Below are 20,017 nucleotides of genomic sequence, written 5' to 3' on the forward strand. Positions count from 1 at the left end.
ATGAGTGCTTATAATAGGGCATTAAAACTACAGTTGGATAGGCAGCTTAAAACGACTTCATTTCCATGTGTTTTACTTTGGCAAAAAGCAAGCTCGAAGTAATGATAATATCTTCAAACGTTGGACATGTCTCAACGTTACCCAAGTGAAGATTATTGATAAAGATTAAATTTATAGTTATATAGTCTTTAACAATGATTTTTAAAAGTATGCTTAGTTTAGTGAAAGTCAAGGGAGGGAGAGGTTGCAGGGGAGGTGGAGATGGGCATGGTGAGGAAAAGGGGGTTACCTGCACTTATGTCAACATTAAAAATGCTTAATAAAAAAAAAGAAAAAATGCTTTTCTCTCACTTATAATTGAAATATTTGTGTGAACTGACAATTTTAAATGTTTCTTTTTCAATAATATAAACACAATGGATCCAGAATTATGCATATAAGAATTATTCTTATGTCTATTTCTTAAAAAGTAATCTCTTTAAGTAATATGATTTTAATTAATGTTAAGTTCTACAAAGAACAATCTTAAAACTATACTTATCATTAATCACTTTGTGCTTGCCTGTGTGCTATATGTATTTTCTTGATAAAAATATATGAATAAACATTTACTTTTTAATTACACACATGCATAAGAGAAGTTTGGAAAAGATCTTTTTCAAAAAACTGAATTTTAACTCTGCCAATTTTTAAACAAATTAGAGAATAATATTTTTAATTGGCTACTTCTGTTATCTTTAGGATAAAAATAAAAAGTATGTGGTAGATTTGTAAACTATTTTAAGGTAATGATTTTAAAAATAGATATTGTGTTTCAGTTTTTAAATTGTCTCAGAAAATAACATATTTCTATTTCTGTGCCTTTTGAATAATGAGTATATTCAATGACTTTGGAAAAACTAGCTTCACGTATGTGGAGTCAGGTCATTAGAACACCTTGAACTTTACATTATAAAACTGGATTTACTACATGTACTTTTTTTTCCCCTTCAAAACTATTTCTCATTTTATCTTTCCTTTTTTTTGTGAATGGTTCCAACTCTTCTACTCACACAACTAGAAAACATCCACACTCTCTTTGTTTCAAAATATATCCCTCAAACTTAGCAAGGCAACCCGACATCAATTTGTCTTTATCTTATCATTTCTGGAATCCATCCCTCTCTCCCCATCCAAACACTCCTACCCTCCTTCAGGCATTTTGAGTCTATTTCCTAGACTACTCTGGCTTTCCTGTCTTTGATGTCTCCTGAACATCCCTCATTTAGACTGCTGCCAGAGTTTTGTCACTGAATCACTGTCCAGTTACAAACAAACAGGAAAAAAAAAAAAAAAAAAAAAGGAAATTACTAAAAGAAAACTAATTATCAACAGAATAAAACCCAAATCTTATTTTTTGTGTGGCATTTAGGGCATTTAAATCACCTTTCAGACCTTCTAAATAATGATTTCTCAATTTTGCAACACCATCCTGAGGGATACAGAAGGAACATAGTAGAGTGACTGAGAGCACAGACTCAGGAGCAAAACAGCCTGGGTTTGAATGAAAGCCAGTCGCTTAGACTAATGTGTGACCCTGGGCAAGTCATAGCATGCTTCTGTCCCTCATTTCCCTCATCGATTGTGGTAACATGCTTCAGGAGCTTTTTGCAGAAATTAAATTAAGCTAGAAAAGGGGCTAGAAAAATACAATGGAAAGTTAGGAAAATATATTTATACATTAGTACTTACTCATTGTAATTTGTGTCATTGTGACTACTTTTAGTTGTTGTCCTACTAGTTTAAATATAACCTTTTTCTAGTCCAAGGGCCATGTTTGTTCATCTTTGTGAGGCTACTCACAATGTAAAGTAGATTCTCAGTAGATGTTCATTAAATTAAACTGAATATATATGTGATCTGACAAAGGTGTGCCAAATTCATTAAAGGTAAAAGGACTTGTGTTGATGGCACTAACACCAGTCATTTCTTTTTTTTAAGTAAACTTGACTGAGGTATAATCTAGTTACAAAAAAATGCACCAAATTTAAGAGTGGAGTTCAGTGAATTCTGATAGTGCGTTCATTCATGCAGCCTCCATTCCATTCAAGATGTAGAATATTTCCACTGCCCCCAATTTTCCTCTGTGCCTCTCTGCAGTCAACCCTGCTTCCCATCCCAACCTGAGGCAACCACTGATCTGCCTTGTGTCATGTTCGACTAGCTTTACCTGCTGATTATTTTTAATTTTTAAACTAGAATTGTTTCTATGTTTCAACATGAATCCTAGGTTTCTGTGTAATATATAGTAGCATGCAAAAGGGAGACTATATATGATGCATCAGATGTTGGGGGGGGGGGCATGGGTAAATTTTAATTGAAAATGGAAAACAACGTTGTAATTCCAAAGCCATTTAATTCTTGACACTTGGCTTTTTTAATGGTTTGTTTTTACTCAGTCGTTTTATGCACAATTCTAACCTCTGATGAGATACAGAATATCCTTATTTTCTGAGCATCAAAGGTGAGGATTGAATACTGGGAGTGAATGCCCCGTTGTTTGGGGTCTGGGCTCCTGACTACTTTCTGGCCCATAGTTTTAATGTAAATTTATTAGTCCATAAATGTACGAAATATCCTGAAATTTCGGCTTCAGGAAAGACCCCCGGGCCTCTTCAGTTCTGGATGCCCTGAGGCAGGACACTGCATGGGTCTCCGAAGTTCTCTGGCCATTGATCTCAGGCCTGGAGTCCGGGAGGGCTCTCAGGTCGCTGCACCTGGGGGCGAAATGATCCCCCAAAGGATCTGCAAGAGTGCTGACCCTGGTAGCAAGGGACAGGGCATGAAGTCAGAGTGGCGGGGGAAGGAGCCGGGCCGGACGTGGCCGCAGACTCAGGGCTTGACACACACACTCACACTCACACAAAAGAGGCCGGAAAGTGTCCGGAGGAAGCCGGCGCGTCACTGGGGACGGAGCCGGGACCCTGCCGCGCCCGCCCAGCCCCGTCCCGTCCCCGGGACACCGTCGAATACCCAGTCGCGCTCCCGCCGCCGCCACCACCAGGGCCGCCAATGAGACTCCTCCCGCTCCTAGGTGAGTGCCCAGCGCCCCTGGTCGCCCGCCGGGGCTGCTGGAGGACCGGTCGCCGGTCGCCGGTAGGCAAGTGGAGGTCACTTGCCAAGTGCAGAGGGCCAAGTCTCCCAGGAGCATTGACGCAGCTCTCGGGATGTTTTCCTCCTTGGTCTTTCAACTCTGCAGTTCGATATCAGGGCCCAGAGACCTTTTTTTTTTCTGCCTAATGACAAAATCCCCAAATCCCCAAAGTCTCGGACTTTGACCTTTCATTTGAGCCCTCCCCGTCCCAAGGAACTTGGGAAAATCCAAACTATTCACATCTGTGGGAGGTGTCCTAGCATTTTAAGGGGACTGCCAGCCCAGACTTTAGGTTTATTTAAAATACCATTTTTATGATGCTGTGCAGCAGGAAACCAAATCACATCCTTGAAGGCGAGTTAACGGTGGTTTAGACGATAGATTCAGCCCTATGTGGGCTTGAGAAGCTAATGTTTAAGTATCTCTTGTTACTAGTAACCACAATGTATCTGAGGTGACAGAAAATGTGCAGAAAATGTGCATGATTCATAACTGTCCATCCCCAAGCGGGCTTGTTTTAAGAAGACCTTAGACTACACTAAAAAAGGAATGTCTTTTCCTTATTTTTCCCTGAAAGCCCATCATTTCCAACTTTGTTTTTAATAACTCGAAAATAAGTCTTGTTGCTGCATTTTGTTGGCCATGTTTGTGTGGTGTTCATCTCCGGAAGATCAATCTTTAACGAGTATGTTGAATTTTAATTTCCCCTAATAGGAGAAAATGTAAAAAAGCCCTGGCCGGTTTTGCTCAGTGGTTAGAGCATCGGCCTGCGGACTTGAGAGTCTCTGATTTGGTTCCCCTAAGGGCAAGTACCTTGGTTGCAGTTTGTCCCTGCCAGGTGTGGGTTGTGTGGGTGGCAACTGCTCAGGTGTCTCTCTCACATTGATGTTTCTCTCTCCCTTTCCTCCCCACCTCCTCTCCCTCCAGCTCTATCTGAAGATAAATGCAAAAAATGTCCTCGGGTGAGGATTTAAAAATAAAAAAGATTATTAGAATATTAAAACATAATAATTGCATTTGTCCTTCTGGATGTAAAATGTTGCTCTTTATCTTAAAACAACACAGATTTGAATGTAAAAAGCTTCAGTTTACTGTGATTTCAGTACAGACTCAATCCCAGAGTGGGGGAATTGCTTTGCAATCAGCAGTTACCTTTAAAAGTATCTCACCTCAGGGGGAAGGCTGATCTGTGGCCCAAGGATCTAGTAATGCTGTTTTCTTTGCTAAACTGAATTGTTACTTTTTAGTTTTGTTGAGATTTATTTGATAAATAGTGAGACTAGAAAAAAAGAAAAAGCCCTAATCTTTTTGCTTACTTGTTCTTCTGCTGTTTTTAGCGAAATGCTCCCTTGGGAAATACTTGTAATCTAAATAGAAAGAAAAAAAGAGTATTTGTATTTATTGTAGTCTAACTCAACAATGGGAAAGTTTTCTTTTTCCTTATGCAAAGGTTTATTTTCCTCTTTTCTTTAGTGGGGTTTTCCACTTTGTTGAATCGATCTTACACTCAAAATTGCAACAAGACGCCTTGTCTTCCAAATGCAAAATGTGAAGAGCGGAATGGGGTTGAAGCCTGTTATTGCAACATGGGGTTTTCAGGAAACGGAGTCACAATCTGTGAAGGTACAACAGTCATTACTACCCCTTTTGGATTTTACTGTGAGATTAAATTTTGATGTGATTGGTTTTCTCTTATCCATAAATTAAGTTGTTTTACATGTTGCTATTAATTCCATGCTATTGATTTTTTTTAAAGCTTCATTAACTAATCAATAAATTTGAATTTCCCATGTCAAAATTTATATTTGATCATATATTTTTGATGATTCCATGTATGTCTTTTTTTCTTTCTTCTTCTTCTTTTTAATGACTATTAAAAACTTTCTTGAACTTAAGGTGGAAAACTAAGTTGCAAACAACAGAGCCACAAAGAGTTCATGATGTCCAGTCTATTCTGTTAAATATGGTGCTCAAACACCTTCTTTAGTATTTGATTACCTAAATTTGAGGGTAATGTTAAGTGATTTAAGGTTTTTTTCCTGCTATCCTGGGTGTTGAGAGAGATATAAATAGATGATCATAGATGATGATAGATCGATAGATAGATAGATAGATAGATAGATAGATAGATAGATGATAGATAGATAGATAGATGGATTAGATAGATGATAGATAGATAGATAGATAGATAGATAGATAGATAGACAGATGGATTAGATAGATGATAGATAGATAGATAGATAATAGATAGATAGATAGATAGATAGATAGATAGATAGATAGATAGATAGACAGATAGACAGATGGATTAGATAGATGATAGATAGATAGATAGATAGATAGATAGATAGATAGATAGATAGATGATAGATAGATAGATAGATAGATTGACAGATGGATTAGATAGATGATAGATAGATAGATAGATAGATAGATAGATAGATAGATAGACAGATAGATAGACAGATAGATAGACAGATGGATTAGATAGATGATAGATAGATAGATAGATAGATAGATAGATAGACAGATAGATGATAGATAGATAGATGATAGATAGATGATAGATAGATGATAGATAGATAGATGATAGATAGATATAGATAGATGATAGATATATTAGATAGATAGATTAGAGAGATTAGATAGATGATAGATATAGTCGGATAGATAGATATTTTGAAAATGTATTCTTTTGTGGAAAATGGATATTGTTTATAGAACTTTAGGCTAGAGCCCAAAACAAGAATGCTAGAAAGGGTCCTTCTAGGGTATAATTTAGCCACTGACTTGATAAACATAACACCATCTGCTAATCAAATTTAAGTGATTTCTTATCTGTGGTCTTTGCCACCACCATTCCTCTTTTTTCAAATGTCACCCAATCTTTATTTACTTTTCATTTTTAGTAGAATCTAGTTTTAACTGGGTCAACAGAACAACATTGGGTGTAGACAAGAGAAAGAGAAAAAAGTTTTTCAAGTCTTACTGACTATGTTTGACCATAAGGCCTCTGTTTAACATACACTATTATGCCCTTGGGTTAAAATTATAAATAAGAAATTGACCTTGATTTCTAATATATCTAGGGACTGTTACACAACTGTATTTATGACTTAATGCGGTATTATAAAAGGTACAAATAGAGGTAAATTTGAGATGTGCAACCAATTTCAGGAAAGCATTCTAAATGGTGATAACATTTAAGCTGAGAATTAAAGAATAACTAGAATTTATCAAAATTGACAAAGTATCAAAGAGAATCAGGCAAAAGGAATCAGACTTAGCAAAGACCTAGAAGTTGAACATGTGTGGTATGTGTTAAAGAGTTACAAGTATTTCATGCTGGGTATTTATCACAGGGTGTATTCACTGAGGGGTCAGTGGGAACTGTCAGGATATCAAGGGTATGTACTTTATTCTGTTAACAAAGAAGAGTCATTGATAGGCAGTAAGTAGCTGAGTCACATGATAAATTGTGTGTATTAAGAAGATGAGTCCATTAGAGTCAGAACGGATTAGCAAGGGACGGTCAATCTAGAAAAGGCTATTTTACCCAACCTTTAAAGGCAATAGTATGTACTTTATACTTGTACAGTTCCATATATTTTATGTCACTCTACCCAATATGTAATTTTTATATCAAGCTCTTAAAATAAAAGGTACAGATGTTGCCTTTTATTTACAAATACCCTTATGACTAAATATAACTAGTTCTCTTGAGCTCCATACTAGTGTTTTGCATTTGAGAGAATCAGGGACTCAGAAAGTTTAAGAGTTTTGCAGTGTCCCAGGCTAAAGCAATAAAGCTAAGATTCAAACTCTGGGATCTCCACCTTTTCCAGGTTACCAAAAATGTCAAAATATTACTAGTCACCGGACATAATCATGTGGGACAGGTTTTTAAACCCAATTGGTAGAACAGTATTACTTTAATAGGATTTTATTTATTATTTTAATAACTACATTTAGGTATTGATGGGAATTTATTTACATTCTTACTTTTCTGTTGGTATGTGAGGATAAAACATGAGACAAAGAAGTTTGTGTAAAAATTGTGGGGTATATTTAAAGACTTTTGAAAGTGATCCCTCCTATCTACCCCAGGTAATTAGGAAAGTGCTCGAAGTGGAAGGGAAAGTTGGAAGGGTGAAAGAATGTTTGTGTACGTCTGAAACATGACGCTGCTTGACTTGGAATAAACTGAGCTGGGACCAGTGAGAAGCAGTACAAGGGGAAGGATGCAGTGCAGTGCACGAGTGGGTGTGAGGGTAGGTGGAAAAGACAGTCTCCCTGTTCTTTATAAACTCATTTTGTGGGGCTACATTCTTGGAAGTTTCATGGAATCAGAATGGGGAGGAAAAAAACAATTGTCCCAGGTGAAGACAGGAAGGGTCAAGAAAGATGTAATTGCCAGCTTTCTTGCAGGTATAAAAACTTTTTCTTAGCTTGGGACATGCCTGTTATGAACAACATCACAAGTGTTTCACAGAAAATAATGAAGTTTTGGTGCTGGCATTCAGGGACATACTCTATGTTTAAAGAGCAGTTTTTCATTGTCATCTACTAACCATATATATGCTTGTAAAATTCAACTGTAAGAATATTATAATAAACTAGAGACAGTATGAAACTGGTAAAAATAGAGAAAATAATGGCACAATAGTTATCTAAGAGTCGAGATGGAGAAATAGCCTATGGATTCAGAATGTGAGAAAAATATTAATTAAAATCGCACATGAGCATGATTCTGCCTGGGCTGAAACGAAGTGTTGAGGACATGTGGTTGCTTCTGTAACAATTGCTTCTTTAGTAATGAAAGGATGCTCAGTGAAACAGACAAACCAACAGCCATCAGAATGGAGGAAAAGGATAACAAATGGATACGTCTGTGTGTGATGTCATTTATATACACATCCATAATTAGATGTACTATCCAAACTGTGTCCTACAAATAATAACTACAGCTTTAAATATTTAACAAAGTGATTATTTGATCATTTCCAAAACAGAAATGTGAAACAGAAAAAAAAATTACTCTAACTCTTCTTTGCATCACATTTCCATGATATTTTATATTTAACTATACTATATTACCCCTATATGACAGATATAGTATGTATATACCTTTGACATTTATGAGGTGTAGTCACCACATATACTATGTGAATGACTTTTAAAAGCAAACATGTCCAAATCACATGCACTGATGAGTAGCTCCCATTTCTCACTCAAATAAGTGTTGCCAGTACTCAAAACTTTATTAGAACCCTCCTTGATGTTATATATGTGTCCTCAATCACAGGGAGATTTTTGAGAGATTTAATTTTCAGAAAGAGCTAAGGGAACTTTTAGCTAAATCTGATGGGTAGAGTAGATAACCAATTACTAAAGTGATTTTCAGAAAATGGTGTATGGTTATAAACTAATCTGAGGTGAAATATTTTGCATGAATAACACAGAACAAGGATACTATTAAAACTTTTTAAATGTTTTGGAATTTCTTGTAACACCTTATTTATAATAGTATAATAACTGTGACAAGTGTACTAACTTTCAAATTGTTACTTCTCATTTGGATGTATATATGCTGTTATTTGTTAAAGATAACTGTACTCTTTTCATCCTATAAATACCACCTGTTCTTCATAAATACACATCCAAAAAACAATTAATATCTTTAGCTTTTAAAAGTAACAAACTTAAACCCAGTTCAATGTTGAACTAGGTTCTAAGTACATATAAGCTTATTCACAAATAAAGCATTACACAGTTACTAATGCAAATGTTTTATAAAATAACCATTATAGTGTAGGGAAATTTTCATAAAATATATCAGTGCATTTTGGGGAACAGACCAAACATTTTCTTATACAAGAAAATATCATAATTACTTTGAAAAAAAAAAAAAAGGACTGAAGATGAGGCAACATCATTTACTTAATTTAACAATTGGAATATTCATTCTACCCCTTTCATACTAGAAATCTATTATAGTTTTGAAAATTTAGAAAATTGTACCCTAATTACATAGCATAACAATCATATATTTCTGTTATCAAAAAAGATGGTCTTTCAACTTAGTTTTGACATGCCCTGGCAAATTAAATAGTTTGATAACCAAAGTTAGCTCATCAAGCATCGTCAGCTTTCAGGGAGTTCACCTGTAACGTTCTTTTATGTTGATTGCATTTTCGTGGCATTACAATTTGGGTGGCAGCAGTCTGGGCCAGCATTCTCTTTTCCTCCTCATTTGGTCCTTTCCTTCCTTCCTCTCTTCCGTCCTTTCTCCCTTTTCTCTCTTTTGGTTCTTATTCCACTCCTCAAAAGGATGTGGGTCTTGATTTTTAAAGAATATTTAAAGAATTTGGAATATATGTCTCAATATCGTTACACATACACCTTCCTTCATATGTAATAAGTTTTGAGGAAGCAAATGTTTGTGTTTGTTTGTTTTTTCTTGCAAAACAGATGTATTTTTATATATTCCAGACGAACTTCTTAGAAAAAGAAATACTAATTAAAACAAACTTGAAAAAGGAATATTTTGATGTGCTTCTACATTGTTGTGCTTCAGATTAGTTTAAAGTGAAGTGCATATTTCCTTTGAATTTCTTGTACTGAATGGAAAACATAACTTATTAAGAAATTATTGTCTAAATTAACCTAAGGCTTACATTTCAGGATACATGATTTCTGTGAACTTCATCCAAATAAATAAAACATCTTTTCCAATTTCAGAAGTTCGTTTCCTTAACACTAGAAATATGACCTCTTTTGTCTGTTGACAAGAAGGGTTACACAGAGAGAGAACAAAATCTACCAGAAGAATTAGATGAAACTAAGTCAAAAATATCCACTACATAAGATTACAAATTCCTTCAACATATAGGAAGAGAAAAATAAAGCAATCAACGATAATAAAAACTTCCTTTAGGTAGTATTTTATTTTTTAAAGGTGAAAAAAACAAGGACTCGTGCCATTCAAGTTTTGCTGATCAGCTCCACAGTTTAAAATTGAAAATTTTTCTGATCGGACTTGACCATGTGCTTTTTGCAGACTGTTTCAGGAATCTTTTTTTTTTTATCTTCACCCTAGGACATTTTTGTTTGTTTGTTTTTGTATTTATCTTCAGATAGATGGGAGGGGAGGGAGGGGGAAGAGAGAAAGCAAAGCATCCACATGAGAGAGACGCATCAACTGATTGCCACCCACACGACCCCAACTGGAGCTGGACACAAACTGCAACCGAGATACGTGCACTTAGAGGGAACTGAACCCGGGACTCTGGTCCGCAGGCCAATGCTCTAACCGCTGAGCCAAACCAGCCAGGGCACAGGAATCGTTTTTCTAAGTCATTTCTGTTCCATGTTTATCTCATAGGACAATTATGACAATTAATGAGATACAAACTAAGAAATATCTTGAGATCTTAAAGAAAGGTTAATATGAAAATATGATTTTGGATTTTGCCAAATAATCTATAATAAAACGTTAAGAAAAATATTTTAGGTAGGTCTTATTTATATATTTATTTATCCTCACCTGAGGACACCTTTCCATTTTGTTGTTCAGATAGAGTGGAAGGGAGAGAGAGAGAAAGAGAGAGAGAGAGAAACATCGATGTGAAAGGGACACATTGAGTGGCTGCCACCCACACAACCCAACCAGGGCCGGGGACAAACTGCATCCGAGGTACATGCCCTTAGCGGGAACCGAACCTGGGTCTCTTTTCACCGCAGACCAATGCTCTAACCGCTGAGCAAAACTGGCCAGGGTGGTCTTATTTATTTTTTACTCACTTTTAAATAAGTATCATCTAGATGGACTTGTTGCATATTTAGAATCAGAGAGGTAACATCAGATAACCAATGGCACAGAGAATTAAACCAAAATAGCAAAAATGAACACATAGCTTCTGAGTCGTGATTTCAGCAATCAAAAAGAGTTATTCAAAATTCTGTGTGAAAGAACCCTAAATAAAACTTACTGTCAGATTTGACATTTTCAGAGTACTGATTTTTTTCAAGTGAAGTATACCATTTTTTTTTACTTCAGGCTAAAACATTAAGTTACCATGATATGTGCTGCTGATGACAAAGTATCAGTCATAATAAAAATTGGAGATCGTTTTTCTAGAATTAGATTTCACTTTGCCTGCAAAATGAACATGGCAGTTGTACCATCGTTTATTTTCTGTTCAGCAATATCTCTAGGAGCTGCTAGTAAAATTGAATTAAATAAAAATTGTGCTTTAAATGTGGAATTTTCATACATTTCAATCCTCAAGAAAAATAATGGTAGAAAAAGCAAAGGAATAATGGAGATTATACCTTTAATACCACCAAGCAACTCACTGAATCTCAGTTTTTCTGCTTTATCATCACTCTACTCTTTTGTCAATATTTTAAGATTGCCAAGTTTATTTGGCAGATTTGATATTTCCTTTGTTCTGGAAGGTCTGGTTCTATAGTCCCAGACTAGGGCATCAGTCAACTTCATAGCCAATTCCTGGTTGTTTCAAGAAGCAAATGAATCAATCTTCTGATGAGGCATTTTCTCATTATTTCCCTTCTTCCTTATTTAGTCTCTTTAATGCTTAAATAAGTAATCAGATTTATAGCTTGTTCACAAAATAGATAATAATATTAAAGTATATTAAGGTGAATTTTAGTGCTTTCTGTGAGCAAGACTCCATTCTAAGCACTTTACATGAATTGGTGAATTTAATCCTTATGAGGGCTAGTATGACCCTCAATTTATAGACTGAATAAATTTCCCAGAGAAATCACATTTAAAAAATTGCCTCATATGACCCTCAAATTACAATGTGAGGTACATCTGTAAATAAGGAAACGGAATCTCACTGAGATAAAAAGAATTATTTTTGTTCCACTCCTCCCACCTTAAATCTCTTTTTCCTAATACACGGTATCAAAACAATTGATACAAGGACAACTTACATGGTGTTCCCATCTAGGATACTATCAGAATAAGTGCAGGAAAGTTTACACTGTTTACAAGTTCCGGTGTCTTGATCAGGTGCAATGTCTTAGCTCCTGTTTATTGACTGCCTTCTTGCCCAGTGTCCTGGCAATAAAACCAGTGAAATCAGGGTGGGGCCATGAGGAGACTACACATTGAGTGAACTTTTCAAAGGCAAGTCCACTGCCACAAGAAGAGGTCGGGTCAGGGTGTACAGAGATGGCTGCAGGGAAGGTGGTGGCTTTCTCTCGTGGACATGGTCCCCTGTCCCCTTCCCAGAAGGGCTTGGAAATCTAGGTAATTTGTTGAGATACTATTTTCCCAAGGCCACACCAATCGGGCTCCCTATTCCCCACTGGTGTTTGTTCCCAGTTAAAGCCAGGAAAATACTCCCGAAGGAAATGCTGTCATCTTCCTGGAGGGAATTCTTGAGTGTGAAGTTGATGCCACTTTTCTGCATACACTATGTGTGCTACTTAAAATCATGGCTGAAAACTGTGGTGCACATTCATGTATTACAGGAGGCTCTGAATTCTGCACTAAAGAGGTTATAATCCTGGCAGGCAAAGCCTGCACCCAATACCTGTAAGAAACATTGTTATTTAATTATAAACATGTGGGTCATTTAAGGATAACTAGTCATTGGAGAAAAGCCAATAATACAAACACGAAGATGAATAAGTAAAACAATGACCTGGAAAATGTAACTCTAGGAGGAGAGAAAAGGGGTTGAGAGAAAAGGTTCAATTTATACCCTCACAGAGAGTCTAGAAAATTTTTCACTGAAACAAACAAAATATAGAATAGGTTTCTATGTATATAATTTCTCTCACACTACAAAAATACTTTCCTCTTTGACAAATCCTAGAACCTCTGGGTTGCTCAATTCCTGGTACTTCCTTTGTTCCCTGTTCCTCTCCTTTTGTAGCAAGAGTCATCAAGACAATAAGCTGATAAAATTGTCAGTAAACAAACCCATACTTAAAAATCACTGGAAAACTGAGGTTAAAATCTTCATTCCTGGGTTTCTCCTCCTACAAGGATAGTCACATATAAACAGGGGCTACAGAGAACAGTTGTTTTATAACACATCAGTGGAAGGTGCACCAAGATGCCTTAGTCCAAATGTTCTTGAGCTCATCAAGGGGATTCAATATTCCTTTTAAAAATAATCTATAACAATCGAATTTCACCCCCTTGTGATCTCTTTTTTATTTTTCTTTAAAACCGGGATCCAGACCTCTTCCAAATTCCTCCCATGCTTTATCTCAATGGTGAAACAAGGTAAACAATGTGTTTTCCGACCTTAATTACATGATTTGCTTGTTGTTTTTCACATTGGAATGTTACTAAAATGGGGTAGAGCCTGTATGTGGTAGCCAGAAATAACACATTGTTTCAGAAGAAAATCTGCCCCATTGGATGAAGCCAGAACTTTGTTTTGTTTTTGACTCACAACTTTTGTGGTTATAATATTGTAATGTTATCTCTGATACTATCATAGCAGTCGCCTCCTGTGTTGTGTGTTGCCCCCAACTGATTTTATAAATTTACTTCCTAATACTTTTTTTTTTTCTAAAACTGTAAGAGAAAGCTTATTTAGGAAGTCACAGAGGTAGAAGAAGGGGGCTGTGGAAGAAATGGGCTCGGAAACAAGTTAGAGAGGCAAAGCAAGGGTTCTGGGAGCTCGGAGAAAGAGAGAGGAGGAAAATCAGCCTGGGGGCTGGGGCTGGGGAAGCACCCACATGCTCCATAAACAGAGCCGCCCGCTTGATAATACTTTGATCATTCCTACCAAACAAGCTAATATAGTTTTTCTTTGATAAAATATATTTATCCTCTGATAAATATTACGCCCAAATTGAGGTGATACTGTGTAATAGAAGAGCTAAAAAAAATGTCCACAGGATTGCAGAAACAAAAACCAAAGATGAAAAATAAGAAAGCAAAACCGAAACAGAGAACCAAACACAGATAATCTAATATCCATCGAGTAGAAGTCTTTTGGAAGGAGGAATCAGACAACATTTAGCAGGGGAAATAAAAAAAAATGACATAAGACAATTTCTCAGAGCTTAAGAAAGATGTGAGGCTTCAATGAAAAGAGCAACTCTACCTCTACAGAATGTGTTCTGCAGAGCATGTACCCTGGAAAGTGCCCTGAGTTCAGAGGCAAGAGAGGAAATCTGTATCTTTCAGGTTTCTGTTTCAAACCGAGCCCCAGTCTATATTCTACAGAATCTATTTGTTCCTTAATTCTCAGCTTATGTTTATTACTTTTTTTTTTATCCTCACCCGAGGACATTTTTCCATTTTTTGTTCAGATAGAGTGGGAGGGAGAGAAAGGATGAGAGAGAGAGAGAAACATCGATGTGAAAGGGACACATCGAGTGGCTGCCACTCGCACGACCAACCAGGGCCTGGGACAATCTGCAACCAAGGTACATGCCCTTAGCGGGAACCGAACCCGGGTCTCTCTGGACCACAGGTCAACGCTCTAACCACTGAGCAAAGCTGGCCAGGGTTCAGCTTATGTTTAGAGAATTCCTATTGATACCTCACCATAAAAGAGGAGGATAGTTTATTTCATAACCTGTCACTTTTATTTATATATTCCAGTGGTTTACTACATTCATCGTCTTAAATAATAATGGGATATACAGATTGTTCCATTCCTGGAGGCCTGGGTAAAAACCTAGACTCAAATCATGGGACAGAGTGAGAGAAAGTGTTCTTCATAAGGACATGTAGGTGGCTGTTACCGGCAGGAGAGTGAGTAGATGCCAAGCAACCGAGAAACAGATGACCACTACAGAAAGAGTTGCTATCCATCCTTTGGGCCTTCATTTCTATATGCATCTACTTTCATTTCACCCATACTGCATTTAATCCCTTTCTTGAGACTAAGGCTAACTTAAAGAAGGGGGTTACAGTTTAGAAATCTTGTGATATTAACTCATAATCTCTGAAAATAAAATAATTTCTAGACCGAAGTGTTACCCTCCAGGTTCCCATGATTGGATCTCTCTCTTATCCTTATATTCTAGTAACTGAGACCCAGCCCTCTAACTTGAAACCATCTCGGTATGCCATACCCTGGGAACTAGATTCTCTGATAATAAATTCTGCTTGTACTGTGCCAAGATCTCCAAGCTTGTTAGCTATATTCTAGGCCTGTTCAACTGGGATTCTCATGGTAAATCACAGAGAACATTCAAGCTTCAGTCTCTCTGTAAAATAAGCTGATTGGACTAGGATCACTTAGTTTTAAAATCTTTCATTCCGTTATTGTGAGATAATAGTCCATTTCCTGTTCATTTACTGTTTTTGGGTAACTAGCCTAGATTTGGGGCTCAATGTGAAACATGAACTTGAAAGAGATATGGATTTCGGTCTCTTGCCGCTAAACTCAGGGCACTTTCCAAGTGTATACCATTGTTTTTAACTCTGATCTCTGGAGCTGGCATGAACAATGCAGGCAATGTCTTCCCTCAGTCCTTCTGTTTCCTTCTCCCTACTTGAGACCATGACCCATCATGACGTTCTTTCCTGCTGAGCCAGGATGTGACCTCAATGTTCTTCTCTAGGCAGATGCTACAAATCAGTAGAGGCTGACACATAAATGAAACTTATTTTCCATGTGTTCTCTGGTGACTTCCTCCTTTAGAAGGAATTTCTGGACCAGTCTTCAGTGAACCCTCCTGAATCACACTGCTGAAAAGTAAGATGTTAAATATAATATGATCAGCAAGAGAAGTACTAGATCAGAGTCATTTGAGCCATTAAAAATAAACCAGAAGGATTTTTTAAATACATGTTCTCCTGTTGGAGAGGTTTATTCGCGTTACACGTGATTGGGCCCACACCCTTAAAATAGAATGCTGTGCATATCTATTTTGGAGGAGGAGGATTGTGATTTGTGTGACTTTATAATTACCACTTAACTAACATCTGGAACAAAAATGCTACAAAACAGAGCTTCTTCTTACACTGCAATTCCAAAAGGACTTCAATGATGATTTGTTTATGTGTGCGTGATGAGGCAATGATGGTGAGAGTGGGAATGATCAGAGGAGCAGTCCTCTCAGTGAGAAACCTGTAGGCAAATCTCTCCAGTCTGAAGATTACGTATAACTCCAGGCAGCAACGTACTTTGTGGCAGGCTCAATAAATGAGACAAGATAATCGTGTGTGTGTGTGTGTGTGTGTGTGTGTGTGTGTGTTCAGGGGAGAATTGGGCATGTTCAATATTGGAAATATAAGCCGACTCATTGTCTAAAACCCAATACACATGTCACTTTCTTTGTAAGGTCTTTCATATTTCTGTCTGTTAAGAAAGCTGTTTGTTTTTTTCATGTTCCTCATACTTCCCTTTAATTTTTGCTTTAATATATAATATCGGAGTAAGTTTTGGTAGGGTCTGCCAGCTCGTCAGTGGTGCCTCGGGAATCCTGTCAATGACTACTGTTTGAGAACAGTGACCAATCTTCTCCCATTGTATCCTTGGAACCTCCCAAAATTTCTTGGGTACAATTTTTAAAATGTTATGGATTGTTTTGGGGTGGTTGTTCTGATGGGTTGGTGCCCCATTCTTGTGCCTTGCCTGTGTTGTATTTATTAAGACATTGTGGATGATATCCACTTGAGTGTCTCAGCACTCGGATTTGTTAGAATTGTATACATGGTTAAAGGTTAATACAGCAAGATTACCTTAAATATGACCCATTCCAAATATTTGCTGTAAATAGTGTCCGTTATAGCCAGATGGGAAATTTGCTTGACCACCTGGCATCATATTTCATACTGGTTTTCTCCAAACTATCTCCTTTTTCCTACCTTATTTTGAGTGGTCTACTCTGAAAAACTGAGTTTTCATTCACCTAATTATTGAATTCTTTTGAACACTTTCATGACTTAGGAAGTGGTGTGTCCCAGGGCAGGACCAGCAGCAATAACGCACTGATACTTTGTGACAATGGCTTCTGTTTCGGAGGCTTCTTGCCCCAACCTTCAGAGTCTTTGGAGTTCTGTTGACTATGCTATTTTCTTCTGCATCTTCTATATCAAATATGCCTTTGGCACAAATATCCTAGGAAGTGTGAAATTATAGGCATTTAGAAAAATTATGTATTTACTTCTAATTAGTACTCTGACAGTTTTTTTTTCTGTTTGCAAAAAAACTTAGTCTATGTGGTATTGAAAAGACCTGTTTCACATATATCACTCCTAGTGAACTGAACTTTTTAAGTACAGTTTACATGAAGCTGTACTTAATGCTCAGTTACCTATTGAAGATGATATTTTATTTTATTCTTTGAATTAATATGCATTAAGTGAAGGACTGTGGTTGAAACAAACTTTATTATAAAGCTCTACATGTGATTAAGATAGAATAAATGATCACATGAATGAGTTGGGAAGAAATATTTTTACACTCTATAACTTTAAAGGTTATCAAGAAAATATTGTCTCCATAGACAAACATGTTTTGTTTAATTTTTTTTTTTTAATGAAGTTCTACTTATAGAAGTATGGATAGATTGAAGGGTGATGGTGAGGCACGGGGACTAGCGATAACCAAGAGCCATTCCCGATCCCAGAGCGGCTGGGACAAGGGAGGAATCACAGAAAGCTGGAACCTTGGAGAACAGGTTCATGTGAGAGCTGAGCCTGGGGACCCTGTCACTGCCAGAGAGAGCATTAAAGTAGGGAGGGAACAGGAAGGATACACCAACTTGTCTCTCCTCCCAACCTTCAGGCTCCTGCTCAGAACTCCACGAGGGAGCCTGGGGGATAAATGTGGTCTGGGGAGAGGGGGGTCAGCCTCCTGGTGCAGGGGATAGGCAGGAAAGGATGACCTTTCTGATGTCTTGTCTAACAAGTTTTTAACATTCCTTCTAGATCTTTTATTACAACAGCTTCTTCTTACTGACTTTTTATTTACTATGATTTGGCTTATTTTGATTCTTTCCTGTTTGCTGAGAGTGCATCTCAGCATTTTCCTCCCATGAAAAGTGGAGTCACGCATGGCGTGTTCCCTAAGTTCTGGCATTAAGGAAGTCTTTCTCTTGTCTTCATGCCTGAATGCCCCTTGAGAGTGTTGAGATTTTAGGTTAAACTGTAATCTTGTAGAAAAGTGGTTCCCAAACTGCATTCCACTGAGCACTTCTTTTACCACACAGATGGAAAAGGGTTTCATCATCAAATACATTTGGAAGAGTATGCTTAATAATATCATTTATTTAACATGTGGGGAGGAGATCTAGAATGTTTCTGAAAATATGTAATTGGAAGAGGGATTACTTGGAATATTGGGAAGTTACTATGCTGGAGGAAAAAAAGTTTTCTTTCATAATACAAATTTGAGAAATGTTGAATCAAACAAACAAACAAACAAAAAACCAAAATCTTATACTGAGGCTTTTTCAGGGTGTTGTGCTTAATTTTTACAAATGTGTTTTAACTTTTCCCAAAAGTTATCCACTTCCTTGCTCTAAGAAAAATTATTTTCACTCCATTTAGCAGTGCTATAATTAATTAAAAGATTACATATTTGGGAGGATGTGGGAAAAATGGTTTGAAAAGCTCTCATGTATTATCTCAGATAATTTCTTCTTCCTGTCTTTTTGAGATATGATTTTACATCATATTTATTTTACCAACCTTCAAACATCAAACTGTTCCCAAAGATTTGAATTTGTAATATACTTATATAATTTGTTAGTCAGCTGTATGAGAAAATACCATTGTATAATATACGTTATACAGCATGTGTATAAATGTGTCAAACTTTTGTAATGTTAAAAAATATAGAATAAAGCCTATTTGTCTGACATGAAAATTGTGATTTTCTGAATATTAAAACATTAAGGCAAAATTATTCAACTATTTCAGCCTCTTTAACTATTTTGGACCATTGTCATAAAGAAAAAAGTCACCAGTTCTTAAGTTACTATAGACTTATGTGTAATCATGAGTAGGGTGAAAATAAAGATATCAGGAGAAAAAAGAAATTACGTTCAAAGAAATTGGAACGTGGAGAAAGAACTTCAACACATGAATATAATAGATGATGATATTTAATATTCAAGTCAAGAAGTTTCCATTAAAAATCGTGACTATCTTGTGTGTCACTGGTCAGCCAAGCTCTAATCCTTCAAACTTCCTTTATGAGGGAGTTATTTCAAACCAATGCTATTTTCCATATTAACATAATTTTCCCTCAATTTTAGTTCAGATACTTATATTGCCAAGAAACCCGGATTCATATACACTTTCATGAATTCTTTTTATAATTGCTTAAAAGTTCCCAAATAAATGGCTGGATTGTAGAATGTCAGAACTGTTCAAACCTTGTATTTATTTTAAAGAGGAAATTAACACTTTGATCTTTTATTTGCTATGGAAAGAGATAATGACATTCTCCAGGAAGATTAGAATCTAATCAAACATTGTAGGCTATATATAGCACACAAAGCCTTGTGCCATTTGTGAAAATGCTATCAGGAAGAAAACCCAATGACTGAGTTTCTGTACTATATTGTTTAGGTGCACAGATTTAATTTAAAAGTTATGGTTTGAAAATAAAATTTACTGTATGAATGTTTTTGGCTGATAAGAAATTGATTTTCTGACCTTGCTACACATTAATTGAAATATCAGGCAATGTGTCTTGGCTATATTTAAGGAACCAAACATGCTGGGAACCCTATCATTCCTTCACATTAAACTCACAGGTCAATCACTTTGTTATCATTACAAGGAAGGAAACCACTTTTTCCTACTGTGAGGTCTGAATAATCTCCCTGTACTGCGTAACAATTGTGTTTTATGTAAGTGACATTATATTTAGTTGGTTCACTATATTGAAGGTAGAACCCTTTAATTTATTTAAGTAA

General features: G+C 36.5%; 1 protein-coding gene across 1 annotated transcript in view; it reads left to right on the top strand.

The window, feature by feature from the left end:
- The first annotated feature begins 3,032 nt into the window (after positions 1-3,032).
- The window catches only part of ADGRL4 (adhesion G protein-coupled receptor L4), a 97,797-nt gene continuing 80,812 nt past the window's right edge, over positions 3,033-20,017 (top strand). Inside the window, exons 1-2 of the mRNA XM_036256627.1 lie at positions 3,033-3,073; positions 4,607-4,756. Of these exons, the coding sequence (XP_036112520.1) occupies positions 3,052-3,073; positions 4,607-4,756 (172 nt within the window). The 5' untranslated portion in view covers positions 3,033-3,051. The remainder of the gene's footprint in view (positions 3,074-4,606; positions 4,757-20,017) is intronic.

The sequence above is a fragment of the Molossus molossus genome, unplaced genomic scaffold (assembly GCF_014108415.1).
Source record: "Molossus molossus isolate mMolMol1 unplaced genomic scaffold, mMolMol1.p scaffold_m16_p_12, whole genome shotgun sequence".
Classification (NCBI taxonomy): Eukaryota; Metazoa; Chordata; class Mammalia; order Chiroptera; family Molossidae; genus Molossus; species Molossus molossus.